Source organism: Nipponia nippon, unplaced genomic scaffold (genome assembly GCF_047370975.1).
Source record: "Nipponia nippon isolate SJK-2023a ecotype South Korea unplaced genomic scaffold, ASM4737097v1 scaffold_3, whole genome shotgun sequence".
Classification (NCBI taxonomy): Eukaryota; Metazoa; Chordata; class Aves; order Pelecaniformes; family Threskiornithidae; genus Nipponia; species Nipponia nippon.
In genome coordinates, this window is record NW_028262347.1 from 82,272,758 (window position 1) to 82,294,793 (window position 22,036).

Sequence of the window (22,036 nt, forward strand, 5' to 3'; positions counted from 1 at the left end):
TTGGATTTAAGATGAGAATAATGTTGATAACACACTGATGTTTTAGTTACTGCTGAGCAGTGCTTACACAGCGTCAAGGCCTTTTCCTGCTTCTTACACCACCCCACCAGCAAGTAGCCTGGGAGTGCACAAGAAGCTGGGAGGGGACACAGATGGGACAGCTGATCCCAACTGACCAAAGGGATATTCCATACCATATGACGTCATGCTCAGTATATAAACTGGGGGAAAAGCTGGCGGGGGGTCTGCTGCTCAGCAACTGGCTGGGCATCGGTCAGTGGGTGGTGAGCAATTGCATTGTGCATCACTTGCCCTGTATATTCTTTTTATCATTATTATTATTTCCTCTGTCTTTTCTGTCCTATTAAATTGTCTTTATCTCAACACAAGAATTTTACCTTTTTTTTTCCGATTCTCTCCCCCATCCCACTGCAGAGAGTGAGTGAATGTCTGTGTGGTGTTTAGCTGTCTGCTGAGTTAAACCACGACACCATCTAAACTTAAATCCCATGTTTTCTAATCACACCTAACAGACAATAGCTCACTAGTCTTTGTAGCCTTCAAATCAGTTTTTGAGCATTGATGTATCTTGACTCACCCAGTCTGAGAACTTCTGGTTCAAAAGAGAAATGACTTTCCAAAACAGGAATGGAGTATGCTGTACTTCAGTCTTGCTCCTGCTTATTCCTCTTGACAGCTACTGAGAACAGAACAATTTCCTTTGTACCATGCAAGAAGAGAAGTGTTTTTTTCTCAAGTAACCAGAGTATTGGGACACATAACAAAACAGCATCATTAGCTGTCCTTTGGTTGATTGGTGAAGATGAAAGTATTTCTGGCCCTTGAGTCTCAACAATAAAATTAATTTAAATTTTTTTTCTTGTGTTAAGTTTTGTCTGGATTTGTTCTTCCTTCAGTCAGTGCTTGCAGATCCCAAATTAACTTTGATCTTTTCCCCTTGGTGATAAACTTGCATGAGTCCAGACTTGAGTCTGTTCAATTTTCAGGTCATAACCTTTTAATGATGCCCATCTAAATAGCTCTGTTAACTTGGTGTAGCTGTGCCAAATTACATCATCTGACAGCCTAGCCTGATAGTCTCATTAAAACATGAGAAAGAAAGCAATTGTATCATAATCTGTATTATTTATTATAAACTAATCACCAGATTGCAGCATAACCTGAAGACAGAGGAACTGCTCAGTGATGAGATTATGAACTAATGACAGCTCTCGAGTCCCCATTACTCTCTAGACTTGAGGCGCTGCAGAGTGTGATACAGTAGGGAACCCAGGCATGGTGTGAGCACCTACCAAGACACCGTCATCAGTCAGGCTCCGCTCCACCACTGAACAGAGAGCTGTTAACCAGCCCCTTTTTTGACTGGCATGGAGGTGACCCCCGTGACAACAGCAGCCTGTAATCTGTCCAAGGGTGAGGCAGTTAGATTGCATGCTCTATATTTTTTGTCTATGCAGTTAATTGAAGACGAGATGGCAGTAGGAAGTAGGAGGTCAGATAGTGGGGAGAAAGAAAGGCCTGAAGTCCCTCCTGTTAGATTTGGCATAGTTCCCATAAAATGATCCTATCGTTTGAGACGGTCCATCAATGCAGTACTGTGTATCTAACAGTTGCAATGGTAAAATGTTTAGGAAAAAATAGGAACGGTACAAGGTTTTATGACACTTTTACTCTAGTATTCTCCTGATGACAGCTACTTTTAGTTCAGGTAATTTCCCCCACTTGATGTAGTTTGTCTGTCTAGTAACTGTGGATCTCTATTCCAAGGTCTGGTATTGTTTCTTCTTGAAACATCATACAGTTTTTGCACCCACAAAGCCTTTTGGCAAGACAGAGGTACTACCCACTGCATTAATATCTGTGTCCTTTTGTTTATCTTGAGTCTGGCTCCCAATAGCTTAGTCTGGCTTTGTCTGAGGCCCTTTAGTTTTTGCTGTGAAAGAAACAGTAGGCAGACCATCCACACCCCCTCTCCTTATCATGCATGATTTTAGAGACTTCTACAGTGTTTTCCTTAAGATTGCTCTTTTCCAGAACAAAGGGTCTCAGTCTACTCAGTGTTTCCTATACAGCTGTAATAGCAAGGCTTTTATGGTGGTTGTTTCCCTCCTCTGAACCCGTTTGTGGTCTAATTTATCTCTTTGGAGGTGAGGAGACAGGGATGGCACATTGAGTTCAAGATGCGGATACAGCATGGATTGCTATGTTTAAATAATGTCTTTTTCTTAGTCTCTATTCCTTTCCTAATGGATTGTAATGTTTGCTTTACTTCTCAGCTTTTACAAAATACTGAGCCGATATTTTCAGGGAACTTTCTTTTGCAACCCCAAGATGTCATTACTGACTGGTATAAGTCAATTCAGAGCCCAGCATGTTATATGTGAAACTGGTTTTAACCCATGGATATTGCTTTATATTTATTTACATTGAAAACCATTTGCCATTGTTCAGGCTCTTACTCTTATAAAGCTTTTCTACAATTTTTTACAGTCTCCCTTTGTCCTTGCTACCCTGAAAAACTTCATCAGAGCAGTTTGGCTTGGCACTGTTTATCTCTTTTTCCAGGCCACTTATGATGATGCTGTACAGTGCTGACTCTGCAAAACCCCCTCAGTGACTTTTTTTTCATCAGTGCAGGATCTCCTCCTACCCAGTTTCCTGTTGTTTAACCAATTATTTATCCACCCCAGGACCTCTTGCCTTATCCAATACGTGTCACGTGGTGTTACTGTGTGACTGCCAGTGCTGCTTCTCCTCTCCCTGTTTATACTGAGGCTCTGACTGTCCAGGGAGGTTTTGAATTCCTCACCAGCAAACAAGCCAACCAGAATGCTTTGATTATCTTCATCTTGATACCCTCCCAATCAAGCCTTGCAAATACAGCCAACCTTCCTTTTACTGCTACTGATCTTTGGTGAGAGACCTCAAAGGGAGACACCATCCTGAAAAGGCTTGTAGCATAACAATAGGAGAACATACCTAGTAAATGAAATACATTTGTACCATCTGTTAACACTTTTAAATTAAAGTAAACTCTCCAAAATATTTTTCTTAAGAATGAATTGAAATTTTAAATCTTTCAAGACAAAATTGAATCATCCCTTTATATGCTTGTTTGTTAATATCCCAGATCAAGTATTGAGTGATGAAGCAATATTTTAAGGTACCATTACTCTGCTTTTAAGTTTGGTATCCTAACCATTCTTCTTTTTTTTCCCTCCAAATTTTTTTTCTTGAGATTGAGTCTGCTAGAGTGGGGGTTCAGTCTCTCATTAATCCCCCTACTGGTAACATGCCTGTTATCTGGTCCAAAGATTGACTTCTGCTTGATGATCTTGCTGCTTCATCTGGAAAATTGTTTAGGGTATATACTTCTGTGCAGATTAGTGTGTCTCATTCCCTCAAGAGGAATTACATTTTGCCCTTTTTAAGGTTAACTCTTTGGTCTCAAGAAGTTTGTTGATTTTATTATTTATAATCAAGTTTCATATGATGTATCTTACAGAATATTGGCTTATTTGCTAGCTAATTTGGCACTGAATGTAGCCAGGCCAGCTGATTACATGTTTTTCCATTGACACTGCCAAAATACAGGAGGTAGTAGAGTAGACACACTCCTCCCTTCCTCTGCAACGAAGTCAGATTTGGGTGGGTTTTTTGCAGTTTTGCATTTTATTATTATTTCTGGTATTCTTCAGTTTTGGAAGATGTACTGAAATTGTGATATGCTTTTGTAGCAAGAAATTTGTGTCACTGACATCGGAGAAATTTGCTGATAAAGTTATTCTAAACAAATAGGGAAGATTTTGCTTTGCATTTGAAAGCCACATTTTTCATGCTGTAGTAATTAGTGGCCATAGATAAATATTTGGAAAAGAACCAGGAAAATGCACTGATTTTTAAATCCAAAATGTGCATTCAGAAGGAATTAAAAATGAATGACAATCCTGACATATTTGTTACTCACCTCCATATAGGTTCTGCATTGAGTACTGCAGTAATGCAGAGGTCTGTGCCTTTTTTGTATTTGGCAGACTTAACAATCTATTCTGCATTTGTGCTTGAGTTTCTAACAGCTCATTTTCATTCTGTTGTGTGCCATTAAATATTTCGATCTTCTTTGGGGGAAGCATGCCTGGGTTTTTAGGCTTCCTGTATCATCTTCCATTCAGAGATACTTTCTGACTATAGATGAGTGGGAAGATTTTGGTTAGAGAGGTAGCAATGCCATGAAGAAACTTTGCAAAGGATGTGCAAAGTCAACTGTTTCATTCCACAGTGCTTCATCTAAGGAATTAAGGTTATATAGTTTCTTTTAAAGTGTTTTGGCCAGATCTTTCATTCCAAGGTGTTCTGTTCTTTGCTTATACACACTAGTATATTCTTTAACTGTTTATGCTCAGAGGTGGGAGTAAGAGAGTAAAATAAACAGGACATTAACACCGTCACTGTTGGTAGAAATGAAGAAAGAGAAAGGCAAACTGTCAAAATGTGTAAATTATTGCAGCTTTTCTTAAGGTCTGAAATTTGGACTTGAGCATGTCTGCTTTGTATATTGTTGAGCAGCTAAAAATAAACCTAAATCTGTGAACTAGATGGGCTTTACCTTTGCCATCAGTGAACAAGCCTGTGCTTTACATCTTTACACTTGTGCTACGTGTGACTGGTTGTCTGTCAGAAGTGGGACAACTTGGAGCTGTCGGGGATTGCTGCTAATTATTTGTAATACTGTTGCAAGAGAATCTGCAGTCATTAATGAGGATCTCATTGTGCTAGGCACTGTACAGACATATATTAAGGTAAATCTGTACCCCAGAGAAATAATGAAAACAGAAAAGGGGAATTTTGGAAAAAGGTAACAGGACTACAGTTTTTGAAGGAAAATGTGAAAATTTTGAGCACCTCCCAATCTGTAACATATTTATCTTCACAAATGTCTTTTGATAGAGGGAAGTTCCATTATCTTCATTTAATCAGTGACAGAAAGAATTAAATTACTTGCCTACAATTATATAGGGAATTGCTCTGGACTGACATCTCCACGTCAAGACATTCTGGATCTTGACATCTTGCCCGGACTAGGGCACTGCCCTTACTTTTTATAACATAACTGACATATACACTTTGATATGCATGCTTTGTCATAAACTGATTTTGTATCTTGGATACAAAACATTAAGATCAGCAAAATGCCAATCCTTGTACCAATACAGATTCAATACCTTCGGCACAAAACATAGACTCTTTCACAGTTGCTGTCTGAATCTGGCAATGCCGTGTCATTCCATCAGGTTCAGGGGGGCCAACAGCTCAGTATTTGGCTCAGCTTTTGTAAAACGTATGTGACCAGAGTTCTGTGATGGTAACAAGAACTTGCATTTTATTTGTGCTATAACATCACATTGTTATTTGCCTCAATTTCCAGGGCTGGTATCAGGAGAGTAGAGATTAATTTTGAACAATTGCATTTGCAGACGTGACTGATCCATTTGGTGACGGAATAAATGGGAAGATGATTCCTTTTACTGAGCTACTAGGACCTGTCTTTTTTTTCCTTCTCTACAGACTGTCTCATTGTTGCTTTCCTAGTGTGGTTGGTATCACCAATGTCAGCAAAAGATGTCTGATTATATTAACTGAAGCCATTAGAAACTTGCTGTCTGTATGTGTCTGGTATTTTTCTGTCTATTTAATAATCACAGAAAGATAAAATGTTTAAAGCCCAGATAGTTTGCCTTTTTAAGATGGAAGTTTACATGCTTCAGGTTTGATAATTTATGCCTTTCTATTTCCTATGTATATTTTTTTTAAATCATGAGAAAGATTAGCAGTTCCCTTAGACTCCCTTAGACAGTAGTTAATCACTTCTGTTCAGCTTCTTTCTACCCTTCAGTGTTTCTCTTTTCTTCCTATTAAGATACACAGCAGAAATCTATTTCTTTGGACAAGTATTTTAAAAGAATTTATTTCCTTTAATATATACATTATATATAACTACATTCCTTCAGTATAGGATGAGTGACGAGTGATTTCATGGTGAGGCAATAATGAGAAAGACTTAGCAAAATGTAGCACTCAGCAATGAATTTTGTATTTGCAGAGTTGCTAGAAGCAATATGCTAACCACAGGAAAGTCTGAGGCTCTTCCAGAGTATAATTATTGCTTTTGCCCTTTTTGTTTTCTTGACTGTGACCGACAAATATGATGCCTTTAGCATCATATGCTTTAGCTCATATTAGAGGTGTCTAAATAAACTGCTGAGAACAATTCATCTTGAGGTGATGTGGCTGACACATGACAAATGGGTTGTCTGAATGAAGTAAGGTGGGATTTAAATTGGCCTGGCAAAATAATGGCACTATGAGAAATCCTTGAGCTGGAAACGCAGTACTCCACCTTCTACATGCTGTGTTCTTATGGAGCAACAGGACTTCTCCACAAACTCCTGTTGCAATAGAGAATGCTTCACAGTGCATCTCCTCAATCTGTGGCCTGTCCCTGCAAGGGTTGGAATTGAGAAACTGTGAACTGGAAGAGATGAATAAAAGCATGGTAATTGTGTTATAATGGTTCAAAAATTTTCCATGTTACTGTTGGACAACTGTAACTGTAAAAAGTGGGTGAGAAATACAGATATGCCACTAACTTTAGAATGACAAAATTCTCACTCAATATCTGATTTTTGTGGAAACCTAAATTCAATGACAAATCTAAATTTTTGGGCAGAGAGAGATTTTCTACTTAGTCTAGCTATTATACTTGCCTAGCCATGTTTCAGAACATTCAGCTTTTAGTTAAAAAGAATAATCACTTTCAATTTGCACTAGTCAAATTATAATCGATAGGAGTATATTCTTTATATATCTCTATATACGAGCTTTCATAGTTATCATACATTTTTTTCTGCTATGGTCTTGATGCAACAACTTGATAAGTTTGCAATAAATCTTAGACTTGATGCAGGTGCTATTCTATTTTACTGTTAAGGCATGAAAGACAGAAAAAGTCTCCTTGGAGAAATTTGAATTTTATTCAGCCTAAACACTTCCACTAGAAGACAGAAAAAAATGCAATATAGACTGCTGTTGAAGTCCTGCTTTAAACTACTAGGAATACCTGATAGACTGAAAGAAATATCTGATATGTTTTTCTTCATGTGCTGACTGAAGAGCAAACCAGACCTTCCAGATTTTCTTCCATTTGACATTAATGCTGAGTTTTCCTGTTGAAATGGGAGGGCCCAATTCAGCTCTACGATATAGAAAAGAAGCCAAGATATAAATATATCTTGAATAATTCAGAATCAACTTATTGAAAAACTTCCACTCTTGAAACTTATTGGAAGAACACTGTAATATGGAATATAGATTTGACGAAAAAAGGATCATGAGAGCAACAAATCTGTTTGTCATCTGCATTGCAATACTTAGTCATTTGAGTAATATAATCAGGGAGTGAAATGATATAGACATAGAACAATGCAGGGCCAAGAATAAAGTCCTGTGGGACATCAGCTGTAAGTGAAAAAGGACTTGATTAAGGATGGCTGTATTAAATAACAAGTGAATGGTCAAACAAAAATAACGTCAGCGAGCACAACATGTTAGCTTCGGTGATACATCTAGAGTACAATGAATAAGCAATGGTGATTGTGAGTATTCAAAATAGAGGTCTGATAGCATTTCACTAGAGCAAATATTAAACTGTATTCATGAACACAGGTACCTTGATCATTTCAGGTGGTTAACTAAATGACACCACTTAGTGGATATCTCCAGGAGACAGCTATAAATCCATCCTGGCAATGAGAAAACCAAGTTCTAACTTTTGGTAATGTTTGCAATGCAATAAGCACTCTGGGAATGAGTTAGTTGAACAGATCTTTGCCAGTCATCATAACAATAATGACAAAAAGGGCATGCAAACAGACTAGTGCAGGTGAAGGCTTGAAAAGTGGGGAAAGCAGCCTTACCAGAGGAGTAGCTGGTATAGGTTTTTATTTTGGTGGCTCAATAGAAAACTAGGTAGATGGTTTATCCCTTGAGATAGGATATGAGATTGATGATTTAAAATTTATTTTAAATTTCTTTGATTAATTTGAATGTTAGGAAAATATAGGACGATGTGGGAAACATGGTTCTAGTAATCCCAAGCTAAATATTCAGCAGTCTATTGTTCTGCACTTTTTGTTTACCATGCAACAGGAATCGCCTTGTCCTGTTTTCCCTACTTTATTTACTTTGCATTAGCCTTTAAAAAAAATATCTCTGTTTGCTCTTGTGGGGTGATTTTTAAGGCTTTTAAAGATTTTTAAGGCTCTGACTCCTCAGCATCTGATATCGCTTCGTGAATAGCACAACTTTCCAACATATTTTTGTTCAAATGTACAAAGGTCATATTCTTCATCTGGTCTTTTCTCTCAAATTATCTGACTGATTTTATTTGCAATCTGTGTAGTCATATGAGCCTGAGCTGGAAACAACCAATTAGATCAGACTGTCCCTGCTCTTGCCAATGTGGAATATAGTCCCCCAGACAGAGGACACACGCTTGATTTTAGCCAAAAGCTGAGAAGAAGGCTCCTGATCCTCACCCACTGAAATTTAAACTCTCATCTGTTATTAATATATTTTCAGCAAATGATTACCAGAACATCTGCTCATGCCCAGTAAATTCTTACTTCCTTCTCCTAAAGCTGACTTCCCCAGTGGACTGATGAAAGAGACATTCTGCAGCTCATTCTGCTCTTCAAAATAACATCGGTCCGCTGAAGAAATGTTAGCTGAAAGTGATGTAGTGATCTTTGTAGTTCATGGTATAGCTATAAGGGAGATAACAGCAAAATGATTGCAATAAGAATAGTAGGATTTCCATCTAAGTCTTTTTTTTTTTTTTTTTTTTTAATCAGGAAGCATTATGAAACATTCAGCAAATGCATGTTTGGTGTTTAAATGAAGTTGTAAGCATTTATACACTTTGAAAAGATTAAATACTGGTTCTAAAATGCTGATGCCAATGTGATATGATACAGCTTTATTTGGAAATTGATATAAATTGTACACAAAACAAAACAAAAAAATATCACTGTGGCTGAGAGGAGAGGCTTTACTGAGGTAAATGTGCCTCCACTGTCTTTTAGACATACTTTTAAACTGTGACTCATGTTTCTTTTTAAAACTTTTCTTAACTCAAAGCTTTTGAGAAAGAGAACTTTCTTGGAGTCAGTTTCCAACAGAAGATCCTAAGTTTCCATGGATATGGTCTATGTTCCCAGCTTTGTAGAGTTATGCTGCTTGTTGATTATAGTGACATTAAGCTATGTCCGTTAACATTCTTTCTCATGTGCAAATGTTTGTACACGTAACAGGCAGCTACTCACAGGTGGGGCACCCAAGTTTTGCATTTAAGCCCAACATGTAACCCAGCTATGTTTCTCATCAAGTTGAACACCCTGCTTCAGTTTTCTTGTCTCACTTCTAAATTGCAGTATATATGAGGGAGTGCAAATAGAGGTTCATGCTCCCCTGAAGGGAGGGGACTGTCCTGATCCTTACACACATATGGGTGGGAAAATGCAAAGTTACAGTATGCCCTGGCACCAAAGCTCCAGAGTGCACACAGCTACACAAATATCACTAATCTTAGCATTAATCAAGCCTTCAAAGTCCACTTTAAAGTCCACTCCCCCTGTCCACTTCCATGTCCTTCCCAAAATGTGTCCTCATATCCTCTTTCTAATCTCCCTCCCAACTTTTATTCCCTTCATTTCCACAGTAAGCATTAATCTGTGCAACTTGCTGATATAATTTATTTGTGTGCATTGAGGAAAAGTCTGTGTCAACATGCCTACATTTCATTTTCATGCTTTTGCCAGGCGTGCTGCTTTCTCATCTTAGAGTGCCTTTTTCTAGCTCACATGTGCTACCACACAGCACCCTCTCAACAGCCCAGATCGCAGCAAGCTGGCTGTGCAGAGGCCCTCTTGTGTAGTCTTTTGCCCCTGCACAGCATAACCAGTTATTTACATAAACATTAGGCTCACGTGTCTCTTCAGAAGTTAAATTTGAATGTTTTGGTTAGGGTTGCTACTCCAACTGCAGATATTTAGGGTGGTAAATGTTGGGCCTGATCCCCTGTAAGGAACTACTGATCTGGTGAAGTGTCTAGGAAATAATTGGGCAAAACTGAAAATGGGAACCTAAATCAAAGCCCACCCAGAGCAGGAGAAATGTTTTTTCTTTATTGGCTCAGATGGGCACAAAAGCCCACTAATGAAGTCAGATGACTTCTACAATATCTGGGTATGGAAGCTGTAGCTTGGGGGTTTCTGGTCCACGTGACTCCAACATCTGGAACTGTAGACTTCTGTCTTCATGGTGCACACACAGCTACACTGTGGGCAGCAGATTAATGGATTTTAGAGCATTGGAAGATTCCAATCGTAACAGAATTTGGTTATTCGCTGTGATTGCCTCCTGTTGCATGATTTAGTTGTAGTTGACACTTTGAAACCTTATTACTGTATTCTGTTCAATAATATTGAAATAAGTTGTTTTCACTATTTTATGTTTCAGAATAAGAGCCAAGGATTGAGTTTTGTCCGTATACATGCACCGTGGCAAGTACTTAGTCGAGAAGCAGAACTCCTTAAAATAAAAATGCCCACTAAAAAGGTAAGTATCTTCCATCTTCTATGAACCAGTTGTATGACTGGAGAAGGGTGGATCAGAATGGTAGTTAAATGTATAGAAGCCCACAGAGTTACTTTATTTCAAAATCAGAGCAAATGAACTGCCAGGCTTATTCTTTCACATTACTAATTATTTTGAGATGATTTAGTATTCAGAGTTAGATTTAAGATGGGATTTTCAAAGGGGATTTCAAAGGCCACAGAGGCAGCTGGCTGACAGACTGCATTCAGAAGAGTGATGACAGAGGCGAGTTTTAAGGAGGGCTTTGAAACCTGAGAAGGAAGTAGCTATTTGGAATTTTGTAAAGGAACTGTCCTCAAAGGTGAGATGCAGTATGGGAGATAGTATGATAGCTGCTCATTGCCTTAAGATTTCTCTAAAACCTGGAGATGCTGAGAAAGTCTGTTTTGGTGGTATCACTGAGTTAGTGCATTCAGACTTGCCCATTGTCATTAAAACTTTGGCTCACTATCTTCTTTACAGTCGTAGTAGCTGAGAATATCTAGAACTTTCAGCAGAGTTGCTAGCAACCATTGTAAATTCTGAGGAGCGGAACCCAAAATTTGTGGTCCTGCAATGATTTAGCAGGCTGGCTAACAACTCCACTGAAGTTAGTGGAACTGCCTTGTGCTTTCAGTTAGTGGTACTCATCAATTGCACTACTGAATACTTATTTCATTGCATTGTCATTAGAATTAAATGACAGACAGATTTTCTTTTCTTCTACAGTTGTTCTTGGGGTTTTTTTTTGTTTGTTTGCTTGTTTTTTCCCCTTCTTCTTCATATTGATTGTTTGCACCCAGCAAAAGCTTCAGTGTTGTTCACATCTTGTGGTGTTGCAATCTGTCATTGTCAGGGGCTTGGCCAAGCCAGTCTTGTATGCTCTTCCTGTATTGTGTTTGCATACCAGGAAAAAAAAAAAACAAACCAAACTTCTGGTTACTTGTAATCAGTCTTTGAAAATGAGTAGGTTTTGGACAGCTACAGTACCTCTGTCCTTTCTGGCATATTGATGGATGTGTAGGCCCTTTCTAGAAATGGACCTACATATTCAACTCCTCTCTTTGATACCTTCCCAGCTTTGTTTCTTTTGTGCATTTTTAGTGCCTGCTCATTTCACCCTCCTTCTTCCTTAATGGGAATTTTTCCATCCTAGCTTTTTGCAGATACACCAAAGCAAATTTTACATGATTTTAACTGAGGAATGTTGCTATCATATTGTTCTGAGTTAATGTCTCCAGGAGCTGATAGTCTCCCTTGGCCACCCTAGTCACTCACGAACAGTCCTGCATCCCCTTTTCTCCTCTGAATAGGAGAAAGAATGCACAATAAATCATAAAGCCCTAAAGACACAGAATCATCTGGGGTAAAGATATCTAAAAATATTGACCAATTACTTCATTTAGCTGCTATATATTATACATTATTTACAGCATTCTTTTCTTTAAAGCAACAGATTTTGATGAACCAATCAGGTCTGTGCCCTCTTCATGTTGAATGAGATTCCTGTATAACTGACATTTATTGAGAAATATGACAAATATTCAAAGAGCAAATGGACCTGCAGTCATTGATTAGGCAGTTATGAAAACAATATTCAGGTTTGTACGTGTAATTTGTTTTGGTGTGTAGATGAAGATGAAATGAAATACATCTACCAACAAGGAAACCAGATCTCAATTTTCCTGAAAATTCACCCTAGGGTAATAAGTTGTTTTGTATAACTTAAAAGTGATATGGCATTTTTAAGGAGAAGATTACTAACAACGCTTGTTGACTACATTGTTTTTCTATTATCTCAACAGCAGAAATGGAGCACTACCAGTGCATTACCAGAAAGCAAGCATGACCGGAAAATTATGTTCAGGTCTTAAGTTTTTTGCAATTAAAGACAGTTGGAAGATGAATTTCCTGTGAAGAAAGCAAAAATCCACTTTGAAAAACTGAAATCTTGTATTTTGGGGATTTGGCAATACAAACTGAAAAATTCAGCCAGTAACCACTGAAAAGAAAATTCTATTTCTGTTCAGAGAGACAAAAGGTTGTTTTCAAGGCACATTAGGTATTTTCTGTGATGCTATTTTTATTCATCCAATGAAACCATAAACAAAGCATTTTCAGTGGAAAGTATTTATCCACCTCTAAACATGATGAATTGGTTGCAAAAATTTTTTTTTTCAAATGTCCAGTCTTAAATCATTTTTCAGGACAAATGACATGCTGGGAAAAGGTACTTTTTGAGCTATTTTAACTATATGTATAATTCTGGATATGACAATATAGTTATTTTTGATGAGTGAGAATGGGCCACACTCAAATATGAGTATGAGAAACAAACAGGACCAATTGGAAGCATTGGTCTGTTCCCAGAGCTATGATGTCTCTGGTATTAGTGAGACTTGGTGAAATGAGTCCCATGGCTGGAGTGCTGGGATGGAGGGCTATTGGCTGTTCAAGAGGAACAGGCAGAGCAGGCAAGATGGAGGAGTTGTACTGTATATAAGGGAGAAGTTTGACTGTACAGCCCTTGCAGTTAGGGATGATATAGTTGAGAGCCTCCGCGAGAGGATTAGGAGGGTGGAAAACAAAGCAGATGTCGTTGTGGGTATCTACTATTGGTTGCCCAGCCAGCATGATAGCACTGATGAATTATTCTATAGGCAATTGATGCCTATAGAATATAAATATATATCTATAAAATATATATATATATATTAAATGGTTGAGTTTAAAGTTTTCAGTCATAATGAGAAAAAAGGTCAGCAGAGTTGTTGCTCTAGATTTCAAGAGAGCAAACTTCAAGCTACTCAGGGAGCTAGTTAGCAGTGTCCTCTGGGAATCTGCTTTTGAGGGCTTTGGGGTCCATAAGCAATGGTCAGTTTTTGAAAGCCACCTTTCAAAAGCACAGGAGCAGGCAATTCCAGCGTGTCGTAATTCAACGAAATGGGACAGAAGACCAGTTGGTTGAACAGGGAACTCCTCATGGAGTTCAAGAAGAAAAAGAAATTGTACCATCTCTGGAAGCAAGGTCAGGCTTTGCAGGAAGATTACAGAGTTGTGGTTTGCATATTCAGGGAGAAAACATGAAAGGACAAAGCTCAGCTAGATTAAAACTGGCCAGTGTCATGTCAGACAACAAAAAGGCTTTTTAAAGTATGTTAATAGCAACAGGAGGTCTAAGGAAAATATTGGACCGATACTTGTTGGTCATCTGACAAATAGGGATGAAGAAAAAGTGTAGGCCTTTAATGCTTTTTTTGCCTCAATCTTTAGTACTAATGATAGACTTTGGGCTGCCTGGTCCTCTGAGTCAGAGGACCACAGCTGCAGGAAGAGTGACTTTCCATTTGTGGACACTGAATTTGTAAGGGACTATCTGTATCAGCTGAATGTTCATAAATCTATGGGGTCTTATGGGATTCATCCCAGAGTACTGATGGAGTTAGCAGATGTTACAGCAGGACCCCTTTCAATCACCTACCAAAGCTCTTGGGAGTCTGGGGACGTCCCCGCTGATGGAAAGCTAGCCAGCGTTATTACAATATATAAGAAGGGTGAGAGAGAAGACCCAGGAAACTACAGACCTGTTAGTCTAACCTCAGTACCTGGAAAAAATTATGGAGATGATCATATCGGGTGCAATTGAAAGGCATTTAAAGGACAATGCAATCATCAGGCACAGTCAACATGGTTTCACAAAGAGAAAGTCCTGTCTAACTAATTTTATATCCTTCTACGATACGGTTACCTGCCTAGTGGATGATGGGAAGGTGGTGGATGTAATTTTTTCTGGATTTTAGTAAAGCTTTTGATAGTCTCCCTCACAGTATCCTTCTGGACAAGTTGTCCAGCTGTGAGATGAGCAGGTGCACAGAGTGCTGGGTGAAGAACTGGTTGAATGGCAGGGCTCAAAGGGTTGTAGTGAATGGGGCTACATCTGGCTGGCGACTAGTCACCAGCAGTGTTCCTCAGGGTTCAATTCTATGGCCAGTTCTATTCAAAATATTTATCAATGATCTAGATGCAGGAGTTTAATTCACCATTAGCAAGTTTGCTGATGATACTGAACTGGGAGGTGCTGTTGACTCTTGAGGGACAAGAGGCCTTGCAGAGGGATCTAGATAGATTGGAGCATTGGACTATGATTAATGGGATGAAATTTAACAAGAACAAATGCCAGATTCTGGATCTGGGACAGAGTAATGCCAGGCACAAGTATAAACTGGGAGAGGAGTGGCTGGAGAGCAGCCCTACAGAAATCTGGGGGTGCTGGTTGACAGCAGGCTCAATATGAGCCAGCAGTGTGCCCTGGCAGCAAGAGAGCAAACGGCATCCTGGGGTGCATCAAACACCGCATAACCAGCCGGTTAAAAGAGGTGATTATCCCCCTGTATTCAGCATTGGTGAGGCCTCACCTTGAGTACTGTGTGCAGTTCTGGGCCCCACCATTTAAGAATGATGTTCAGGTACTTGAATGCATCCAGAGGAGGGCAACAAAGCTGGTGAAAGGGCTGGAAGCAATGTCATATGAGGAGGACAAAAACTCGTTTTTTAAGGTTGTCTGTGTTTTAGGAAAAAATACCTTCATATCTCTGGGAAGCTCCCTAGCATTCCACAACAATCTGAATCAGCAAAAGCTAGGTGCTTGCTCTTAAAACTACCATGCAGCCATGAGCCTGGCATCCTTGCTTCTAATGGCAAGTGTACATGTGCTGTCAAACCATACTAGCAATTATTACCCAGGAATAATTTATTCTGCTGGGGCAGTATAATTGGCAGCAGGTAAAGGCCCTCCCTGCTTTGTCTGCTCACTCTATTCCCACTTGCAAAGTTAAAATAATTATTCTGCCTTTCTGTCATCTCCCTTCAGCTCCTAGTTTATTTAGTAAGGTTGTTTCTTGTATTAACAATTCTGCACTGAGTTTTCTTCTGAATGTAGCTTGTGAAGGACAAGAACTTCTTTTTGGAACTGAAACCCTTGTGGATTCAGGTGCTTGTTGTTATATGGGAATATATATTTCAGAGAAGGCGCTTATTTTAATTACAGATTTAAACACGTGTATAGCAAATTCTATCTTTTTTTTTTTATTTTAGTGGATTTTTGGAAGTGACATGCTAATACACAACATTTTATTTACTCAGATGTATGAAATCACAGAAGAAGGGGGAATACTCAAAACATTAAATGAAATATGGTGCAAATTGACTGAACCTCTGCAACCCCAGGTGCCACAACAAGAAAATACCAACATGAAAAGCCTGTCTTACCCATTTTCCAGAGAGAAAATATATTTGTAAGTACTTTAAATTGTGATGAGCAAAGAAGAAAGCTATAACATCATTTTAGTGTTCTCATTTTTTCTACCAGTATTTCAATCAATATTCAGAAATTCATTGAGTATTTCTGGAAATTCTGAGGAAATATCCAAGTTGTCAGATTATTCCTGAATAAGATTTCCAAGTGATAAAAGCTTATCTCTGCATAAAACTAAATTTATTGAAGGCCAAGTGAATAGATCTAAAGTAAATGAACATGCATTGTCACCGAGTTCAGTTTCAGTGGATTAACAGAAATCTATGTTGCAGAGACTTTCTGCCAGTGTTCTACTTCCTTCTGCTGGTTAAGGCACTGGAAGGAGCGCAAGAAATGAAATATCTATGTTTTTAGCCTGAATTGTGAAGTACTAGCACCAAATTCCTGATTATTTGGTTAGGAATATTACTGTCTTGAAAACAGAACAAACTAATAGAGATCAGATAATATTTTTCCTCTTGATAGATTTATTATAGTAATTAAAACTTGACTAATAATATGCAGATAAGGAACTCTTGACACCTGCCCTTTCACTCAGAATACTACTTCTGGGCCCAGTTTGATATTAAACACTCCTTTTTTCCTCATGGGTGTCTCCTTGTATTTATGTCTGATAAATAAAATTCAGTAATAAATATAATGACCCACCATATCATTTATTGTCCTTTCTGACAATTTTAATTAATACTGAATACAAGTCAAATTGATTGACACAAATAAACTGGGAAGGCTAATTTCACATATGATGACTTTAAGGTTTAAGGGAATGCATAATTCCAGTGATTATTTGAAAGCAAGTGAAATACTGATGAGTTAGTCGCCTGAGAAAGAGTAAGGGACACCTGCATTAGGCTCATTGAAACATAATAGCATAACCTCAGAATGTTATAGTGTTGAGGGTATGTTATAAGGAAAAGATTAAAAGGTCATCTTGTGTAAACAATAGACAAGCTCTCTTTATCCAAAAGGCATTTTATGTTAGTTAATATTTTTGCATTTTTATGCCCACCATCGTTGCAATCCAGGTAGAACTCTGAATGACTAGGTCTTAAATAGCACAGTCTATTATGATGATTATTTCATCTATATTTCCTTTAAACATCTATTTTTCTTACTTGCTGTGGTTTCTAAATGAATTCTAAATCAGAATCTTATCTGTCATCTTGCTCATTACTACCATGTTTGAAAACATAGCTGATTTTTTTTTTTTCTCAATGTTTTAGGTATAACATTAAAGACAAAGACACCTTTTTTGACAATGCTACCCGCAGCCGAATAGTAAGTAAACAAAAGTAACATATCATTGACTTCTTGTGCTGAATGGGATTTGCTTTAATAGTGAGTGTCAGTGACTACTTTGCTAATTTCATGAGTTTATGCATTTCTCTGTTCCTGCAAAACACTAAGCAGTTATAAGTACGTAAAAGAAACCCTTCTGGAGCTGCTCAGTGGTCCAGGATTAGGAGATGCTACGTAGGGAAACACTGCTACTGACTCCTCTCCATTGTTCGAAGTTGTTATTAAGCCCTGCTTCCCAATCTTTAACTAGATTTCATTTCATAGAAGGACCTCCTCTACAATCCTATAGTAACTTCTTAGCTCCAGCAGTCTTTGGTGAGAAACCTTGTATAATGTTCCTGAGATCACCCTAGGCCTCCAGCAGTTTGATGAGGCAAGATTTCTCTTTACATATGCAATGCCAACTCCTCCCTAACATGCTGTGTTCATCCATACACACTTGGGTTTCATAGATATAGCATACTTACTGATCACTTTACGTGCATCTTGATGTTATACTTCCAAATGTGAAAGCTAAATGTTTTTTTACAAAGTCAGATTTTGTTGTCATTTACTTTAATGTAAAATTCTCATTCTGCCTGAAGTCCTTATACTTCATATAGTTTTATAAGGATGCAACACAACAAGACTTAGCCTACAAATATTAGGGCAGATAATCCACCAGTAAGAGTTGCCATAGCATTGTTAAGTGTTAACTAGTGGCCTCAAGTCATGCATTTATATATGGGTGAAACATATGATTTAAATGTATGTGCAAATGAACTCTACAGAAGACCTTTATTTTAAAGTTTTGTTTTATTGCTAGCTCCATGATGAAAATAATGCTAAAAGAAGATTTGTGTGTTATATCATTGTTCTTTTCCACAGGTACGTGAAATTTTGAAGCGCACACCTACAAAGGCCAGAAACAGCATGGGTAAGAAGGAGGGAAGATAGTAATATATGTTGTTTTAAAAGGAATCGTTTAGGTATCTCAGAAAATATTTATTTTTCTAGCAGCACACAGAAGTATGCTGGCACATTTCCACAAAAAACAGAGATTGAAACAAGTGTTTTTTCTGAGGAATAAAATCAGACTTTCTGGTCCATGGTTTGTATAGGACATGGTAATGGGAGCTTGCTTTTCATTTCTACAGGTGCAGGATCTGGCACATAACTTGCATTTCATGAATTGTTATAAAATTGGATTTTATTATTACAGGATTTGCATTTGAAAATTCAGACGTCAACTACAATATGTTGTATTATTTCTTCTAGAAGCAGATTTTTCTTGTCATTTCAATAGAATAATACATCTTTCCAGGTTATTTTTATCACTGCAGCTTTAAAAATTATGTCCATGAACTGCATAGTGAAATATATGGCTTAACTATGACTATTTTGAAGATATTGTGTGATACTTTTGGGGTAACCCTGAAATATTTGGAGCTTTTGTTTTCTTCAGGTTCAGAACATGTACAAGTGTATTTATTTTCTTTTCTCTACTCTTTTCTTTCATTCATTGTGATAACATGACACATATCTCCCTGGTGGCGAAGAAGTGGTAGTACTTGTCTGGCATGTTTTCTGAAAGTCCTTCTGTAAGCTTGACCACTTATGTGCAGATCACAATGTTCTAGAGTAACGTACTTGCAAAGAATAAATGTGCTGTAGCAACAGATTCCTGCACAGTCTTGGTGTAACTTTGTGCGGTGAAGCTGCAGTAACAGATTTCTTTTTGGTAGAGCAGCTGGAGTGGAAAATAGATTAATTTAGGTTTCCCTGAAATAGACATATATTTTTTTTGCAAGTTATATGAAAAAAAAACCCCAAACTAAAATACCTCTTATTTTTCAACCTAAAATACTTGGCTTTACCCAGAACAAACATTTAAATTTATTATTATTGCACTGTTTCCTTTAAAAAATGAAAAGATGGTTAAGAAAATGGCAGGCATTCTTAATTTCTAAAACATTGTTCAGCTGGTGTCTGTTTTGTTCACTGTTTGCTCTGTGTTGTTCTATGTTTTGAGCTGCTCAAAGGTTTTGGTGGGGCAGCATAGAGGAATGCTACCTTACTTTGCTGGATTGATCCAGCTGGTATCCAGGGAACCCTCCTGGTGACTGGGAAGACCATGCTTTCCCTGGGAGCTGTGGAGCCCGTCCAAGTAGGTGTCTCTAGAGTGCAGGATTTTAGAACCAAGGCAGTGTAAGGTATATAAAACAAGAAGCTTCAAGTCCAGCAGGGACACTAAGCCTGTTGACATAAAAGCCAGCTCCCAGAGCTGATGCTTTCCCAAGGGATCCAGAGAGACTGTGTAGAACCTGTTAAAACTCTTAAGACTTTTTAAGTTGTTGGGCTGAGAGAAAGCCTGAAAGAAGCAATTTGTCCTACAAGGACACAGTAGGAAGGGAAAGAACACTTTACCAATGTTGGTTTTCTTTTTTTGCCTCTTACTTAAAGTTTTCTATATTTCAACAGCTTGTTCTGGTTTATAGCGTAATAAAAGCCATCATTAGAGATGAAAACACTAGTAGTGATTTTTCAGGTGTTTTTTTTTTAACTCTAAGGTGAAAATACAGGCTGATCTACGTCAAGCTCACGTCAGCTCAAGATCCCATTTGACATGAAGCAAATATTTTAACCCTCCTGTCCGTCCCATCTTTCTGGCCCATAGCCAAAACATGATTATGCATCACGTTTGACCTAAATTCACTAAATGTTTTGGTCTTCTGAGATCCTCCTCCAAGAGTCCTATGCTTCATGTGTCACTAAGGTTTTCCCTTCTCACAGGTCTTAAGAGTTAAGACCACTCATCATGAGTGGTTTAAAAGATTTCTTTGAGCATCCTTGTTTAGTTTTATTCTATTGGGTTTGTTTGTTTGTTTGTTTGGGTTTTTTTTTAGATTCCATTGCTTATTTTGCACAAGAGGTAGGACAGTGATGTTGGAAGTACTTATAACAGTCTAAGGTTTTCATAAACATATGCCTCATAATATAATGAGGCAAATAACACTTCAAACACATTTGCTTCTTGATTTTTACATCTGTGTAAGGCTGAATCTGATTCTACTTCTATGACATTATACAAAGAAGGCATATTTTCATCTAGCATAACTCTGAACCATTGTGAATTTTCCAAACATGCAATGTTTTCAGTAGAGGACTTGGCATGATCCAAACATGAAGATTTCTCGATTCTATTAATGCGTGTAGTGGTAAGTGTATGTTTCTTTGTACCAAAGAAGAAATTTGTTGGTAATACCTATCTAGCATCTCTGACCAGAAGGTTTTCCCCAAACATTTCAGAATGATTGTTGTGTAATTTGACTATGGAATTCTTTTCATCCCTAAAGACAAGCTAGCCGGTTACTTTTTACTGGACATTGAAAGCAAAGAGGTCTGGAATAAACTACTAATCTTAACTTTAATTGTCATCTTATGGAACAATTGTTTTCACATGCAGACTGAAGCCAGAATGGCTATAAGAGTCATAGGTCTTGAGAGTCAGTAGTGGTCTTGTGTATGTCTATAGGTGCTGTAGTCATTAGCTGGGAATTCAGTTGCTAAAGCCTTTGTGGCATGCAATCACTGTGATAATGCCATGTCCCTGTATCTTCCTGTACCTTTCACCAGACTTCCTGTTTGCAATCTTTAGGACTTAGTAGTTTTTGTCCTGGTGCATCCAGCTTTCCAGCATAACTGTGGATTTGGTGAGCACAAACTGATTTAACTCCTGCAAACAAAGAAGCATTGTTTCAAACTCAGAAGGGTGGCCTTATGTATTGATATGAGGAAGGGTAGAAAACCCAGCACTTGGTTCAGCGAAAATGAGACCTGATCCAATATTAGTCAATAGAGAGTAAGGGTTTCTTCAATCACAAACTTCTGTGAAAGTGGTTTTTTTATTGTTTGGGTGCGTGAGTGAGGGTCTGCAGTTCTGATCATTTTCAAGCTTCAAGAAGGACTTCCCAGATGCTTTCCTCCTCAGTCACATGCCTCTTTGCTATCAGGATGAGAAAGTGGTCAAAGCAGTCTTTGTACCATACTAGTTCACACAAGAAAAAGCACTATATGGAAATGACCCTTTCTGTGAAAACATGTTTTCCATAGCTAGGCAATTCTAGGTTGGTATATACCCATCTTGACATGATTTTGAATATTTTCAGTAATACAGCTCAGTCCCCTTTGTAATGTCATGAAATGAAATCTGTAATAATCTTTTCTGTTTAACTGTGCCTAGCTGTTGACCATCTTAATTTTTTTTCTTTTAGGTATTGGCACATTAATAGCAAACAATGTTTATGATGCAGCATACCCACTTCATGATGTACGTATATACTATTAAAAATGTAGTTCTGTGATGGTATCACTCAATAGTGCATATGTTTATTGCCTGTGACAGTGAAATATTCTAAGTGTGTGATTCTAGTATAAAAACTCTTACATAAGTACATTTCAAGTTGTAACCTAAAAGTAAAACCAACAATGTAGGAACAACTGAGCAATGTTTTATTGACTTTTATCTGTTTTTACATCAGTTATTAAATTATTTTCTTTCTCTAGGGTGAATATGAAGGCCAAAATGATGACATGAATGAAAGAAAGGTAAAATACATTGCAAAATTAATTTCATATTAGATCTAATGTGATAAATGTGAATTAGTGTCCTAAATGCTATCATAAAGCATTAACCAGTGTTCAATCAAGTAAATGTTTTTACAAATGCAT

At 37.8% G+C, this 22,036-nt stretch overlaps 1 protein-coding gene across 1 annotated transcript in view; it reads left to right on the forward strand.

Annotated features, from left to right (window-relative positions):
* Window positions 1-22,036, forward strand: part of ANO2 (anoctamin 2) — a 199,839-nt gene that overhangs the window by 33,512 nt on the left and 144,291 nt on the right. The window contains exons 4-9 of the mRNA XM_087765406.1: window positions 10,597-10,695; window positions 15,856-16,007; window positions 17,251-17,305; window positions 18,194-18,242; window positions 21,580-21,635; window positions 21,872-21,913. Coding sequence (XP_087621532.1) covers window positions 10,597-10,695; window positions 15,856-16,007; window positions 17,251-17,305; window positions 18,194-18,242; window positions 21,580-21,635; window positions 21,872-21,913 — 453 coding nt within the window. The remainder of the gene's footprint in view (window positions 1-10,596; window positions 10,696-15,855; window positions 16,008-17,250; window positions 17,306-18,193; window positions 18,243-21,579; window positions 21,636-21,871; window positions 21,914-22,036) is intronic.